The following is a 4555-nucleotide window of genomic DNA, read 5'->3' on the forward strand; positions in this document are numbered from 1 at the left end:
CACTTCTTAGCTTCTAGAGTAATTTGCACATCCTCGTGAATAAAGTCTGCAACGCACACAAACTCATCTTCATTGAAACCTCTGGTAGTCATAGCAAGTGATCCTATGCGTATTCCACCAGGTACTAGTGCACTTTTATCACCTTTAAGTTCAACATGGCACTTGTGCATCACAATTAATTCAAAGTTTAAGCATATACGAGTCTATGACATCAAAGTTGCAGAGAACTCACCAGGTACTGAATTTTTGTTGAGGGTGATGGATGCCAAATCAAGAATTTTCTCCACTCTAGCACCGTCAATTCCCTATGCAAATAGGCAAGGGTTGATTGATATAAAAAACTATGACACATTTTACGAGTTTTTAAGTTTACAACTATGAAATAGAATTAGATACCAGAAACTCACCAAGGGCCGGAGATCTACAAGAACTAAATGGTTATCACTGCCTCCCGAGACTAGGGTGTATCCCAACTCCATCAAGCGGCTTGCAAGAGCTCTATAATTAGAGACAACTTGAGAGATGAAATAATGGTCACATATGGAGTTATATAGGGTTATGAATTAGCCAAAATAAGTCAACATTTCCCTGATTTTGATAAGCCTTGAACTTCGGTGATTTTGCATTTTTCAAACAAACGGCAAGTCCAACAATTGTGTGGTTATGTGGACCTCCCTGCTCGAGGTAATAAATTTCTTGATTAGCTAAAAAAAATTTACATTCAGTATATTAATTTTGAGGCCCAAAACATGACTATTTATATCATGTTCACCAGAATAATAACCGGTAAAACCGGGAATTACAAATTTGTAAACTTGGGAAAACAGCATTGTTAATGGCAGATTCTAGATTAACCCCCAGAATAGGATCCCTCTTGAAAAAGATCATGCCGCCTCTAGGACCCCTGAGAGACTGAAGAAATATGTCAAAGTTATATATATGCACTAAAGAATGCCACATATCAAAATAGCTATGTTTAACACAGAAAATATGTATAAACTCAACATAGTTGTAATAGGCAAGCTGCTCAATCCCAAGCTTGTATCAAATAGTCAACTGTACACACGTACGTTTACCAAACAAGAAGATTGGCTAATGATATGTACAATATTGCTTCAAAATTCTAATCAAACATATCCAATAGCTGATTAACAATTAAAATGATTCTCAAGCTCTTTCTAACTGGAAAAGAATGCCACAATATTTGTTCTTTCATCACCCGTATTGGTGTCTTCTTCTTCTTCCCCTTTTTTTTTTTGGAACCTCTGGGAGCTAGATATTTTAAAAGGAAGGATTAAAAATTAATTGGTACAGTGATATTGCCAAAATGTTAAATCTTCAAATGGTTCTTCAGCTCCAGAAAAGTACAAAATAATGAGTTGGTTATTAGTTTACACGATGTATGGCAACTATAGAAAAGGTTGCTACCTCGATGATTTGACAAGTTTGAATTAACTCATAACCATTATGTCTCATGAGAAAATTTATGAAAGGACATAAAAGGATTTTGAACCTCTTGGTTTATATCTCTGTTCAAGAATCAAGACCTATCTTGTGTGTTGTGGTTGTTACAATGTCACAATACTCAAAAGGATTAGCAACAACAGAAGCAGAAATAAGTCCACTGATGTGAGCCATATCCATCATGAGAAAAGCACCAACAACATCTGCCATCTATTAGACATATTAAGAACAAATAATTAGATTCTTGAAGCTACCAAGTGCAAACAACAGAAGAAGTTTCTATAGTAAAATGACGGTGACTTAAATTAGTATATAAATGTATGTTTCTCATGCGTGGATAGTCAAAATCTTGAGAATAAGCACTAGCACTAGCAATAATAAGTTTTGGTCGAAAGAGGGTAGCTATTTTCTCAAGCATATCAGAGTCCACAAGCCTTTTTAAAAAAAATTCAAAATCAGTGAATAATTATGGTTTAACTATGAATCAACATTGCAACCTGATTCATAACAGAGATGCAGACCTATGGATTCATCAAGCTAATAGGGCATGGATTCGAAATAAATAGATGTGCCTGACACCTTTCTCTTAGGAGTCATGAACCCATGGGATAAATGTCCTTCATGAGATAAATCCAATCCCTGAAGTGAATTAAGAATACAGAAGAGCATATGTTAATCTAGGTATTCCAATACATTGATTCAAATGACCACGGGCAGCATACAACTTACCATTCAACGGTCACGTGGATTAAGAATTGCGGTGTAAACCTCAAAATTAGCCGGAGAACCAAATAATGGTTGAACATTTACACCCCATTTCTGTGCATCCAAACCAAATGCTGCAAGAGCTCTCTTTTGAGAAAGAACTTCAAGTTCATCAATGTACTCATTGCCACCGTAGTACCTGAACCAATAAAAAATTTCAACCATAGATAATGATAAATTCAAGACAATGTCAAATTGTCTCTCTCTCCATTTGTCTTTTCCTCCATCCTAATAGATGTACATAGAGCTTACCTCTTGCCTGGTAGCCCTTCAGGGTATTTATTAGTTAAACAAGAACCAACTGCTTCCATCACTGCTCGAGACGTGAAATTCTCTGAAGCAATAAGTTCCAAGCTTCTAAATTGGCGATTCTTCTCTTTGTCAATAATGTTACGAACCTCGGGATCAATTCACTCAAGTTATAGTCTGCAAAGACACTCCTAACACCTAATAATTCAAATTCACGCCAGTGAATAAGTTCTACAACTACAAAATCAAATGAATCCCAGCAATGAAGAATCAAATTTACTTTCTACAAGTCTAAGATAGACTTTGACAGTTTAGGAAAGAAATAGTTGAAAGGCAAAAGTTTTTTAGGGAAGGTTATAGAATCTAAATCTAGCAATCTTCTCTAAGAAACTTCACAAAAGTAATTTGACAGGTGTGAAAGCAACAGAAATGAACCGCTTAGATTCAAGACAGAGGTTAGGTTTTCAAGGAAATCCAGCTATCGAAACTAAGATTATAAAATTTATTAGAAGTGAGTACAGATCAAAATGGAGACCCTATATTTTATACAAGACTATAACTCTGATTCCACCAAGTAACACAGTTAACTGGAAACTAATAATTAAGGACAATTTAACTAGGAAGCTAATGAAAAAATTCTTATGTAATTGTTCACTCTACATTATAAAGTGGGTCCCTACAGGGCTGCAGTTTGTCTCAGGAAAATACATGCTCATCAAATTTCAGTTTTCATGCAACATTAAAAACAAGGGATATTGTCATTTTTTTCATTTATCCTACCAGAATCATATGCATAACTTAAGAAGAAAGGAAATAAACAGTAAATAGACATATCTACACACAAGCGCATGGGCATCCTGACGTAGATGGATGGTACATACTCAAGCAAACTAGCATACTCCAAATTAGCAACTAAATTCCAAAAGATATATGATATAGCATATATGATGATAATCAATAATTCTGTGATGCATGTAGACCAGTAACTACACAAACTCGGAATGATCACTAACTCCAAATTCAGGCACAGCAATAAACACAGAAGAGGGTGGCCTCCCACTGACTAAGTTTTCTTCAAGTTGAGATGATTGGCAGGGTTTAACTAAACTAAATTTAACATGGTTTGAGCATCCACCCATACCAAACCCTTTTAAAGGAAAAACGGATCCGTTGGTCCAAACTGGCAGTTGAGTAGAACCCATAACGGCAGATCCACTACAAGCTTGTATTTCTGTTCGCTGTCAATATAAATACATAAAAACCAAGATATAGCTTGAAAATATATATGCAATAAAAACAAACTTTATCCGTACTGATATGCATAAAATGTTTAATGTGCAAAACAATTTACTTATTAGCTTATTTAATGACTTCAAATACAAAGTAAAAACCAAAAAATAGATCTTGAATTAGGTTATCTGGATGTCAATTTCTTTTAAATAAAACATAGCCAACACGAGTTATCAAAGCGTGCTTGCACTTGAACAGGCACATGTTACAAAATAGAAACAAAACTCCATGGATAGGACGGAATCCCACTGGTGCCCATTTCTACTTTTTTATGCTTGTTTCATACATCAACACAGACTAGTTTCCCTATGTAGAACCAACCCCAAAACCAATAACAGGTTTCAAATTTTAGCTCATTTTACTTGAAAAGAACATGGGAATGCACTAGCTGAGGTTTAATAATCCAGATGATAATGATATTCAACAGTTTCCCAATTTCTCCTCAAAAAATCTATCAACATCTTAAATTAAACACACAATTATAAATAAAAAAATCCAACCCTGGGTATAATCTGAAGTATGTGAATTTTAAATATCCAGCGAACATATAACTTTCCCGGTTATATATGTATAAAAGACTTAAACAAAAAAAGTATGCGATCTGGAGACTTACGTGGTTTTGGTTGGAGATTTTTGGAAGTTGTTGATTTTGTATTTCTTATCAGTAATTAGTAAAAATTGAAAACCTAGCTTAAAAGAAAAGCGCGCGCCGCTAAACAATTGTCTGTATTTATAATATAAGTTTCGTTTGATTGCAATGATGAAATTTGAGTAGAAAGAAAACGAA

General features: G+C 34.7%; 2 protein-coding genes across 2 annotated transcripts; both read right to left on the reverse strand.

Annotated features, from left to right (window-relative positions):
• Positions 1 to 29: 29 nt before the first annotated feature.
• Positions 30 to 1674, reverse strand: LOC111372618 (serine hydroxymethyltransferase 3, chloroplastic-like; the record flags this gene model as incomplete). Its single annotated transcript, XM_022995001.1, has 5 exons — positions 1573 to 1674; positions 785 to 912; positions 408 to 498; positions 233 to 305; positions 30 to 142 (listed from the first exon to the last, which is right to left on the reverse strand). Coding segments are annotated over exons 1-5 (507 nt in total), but the record flags the coding sequence as incomplete, so codon positions are not given.
• Positions 1675 to 1937: 263 nt separating this feature from the next.
• LOC111372617 (serine hydroxymethyltransferase 3, chloroplastic-like) lies at positions 1938 to 3716 on the reverse strand (the record flags this gene model as incomplete). The annotated part of the gene is made up of 7 exons (XM_022995000.1): positions 1938 to 1961; positions 2044 to 2103; positions 2233 to 2368; positions 2482 to 2542; positions 2644 to 2715; positions 3259 to 3368; positions 3469 to 3716. Coding segments are annotated over 7 exons (711 nt in total), but the record flags the coding sequence as incomplete, so codon positions are not given.
• Between the last annotated feature and the right edge of the window lie 839 nt (positions 3717 to 4555).

Source organism: Olea europaea, unplaced genomic scaffold, assembly GCF_002742605.1.
Source record: "Olea europaea var. sylvestris unplaced genomic scaffold, O_europaea_v1 scaffold10186, whole genome shotgun sequence".
Taxonomy (NCBI): domain Eukaryota; kingdom Viridiplantae; phylum Streptophyta; class Magnoliopsida; order Lamiales; family Oleaceae; genus Olea; species Olea europaea.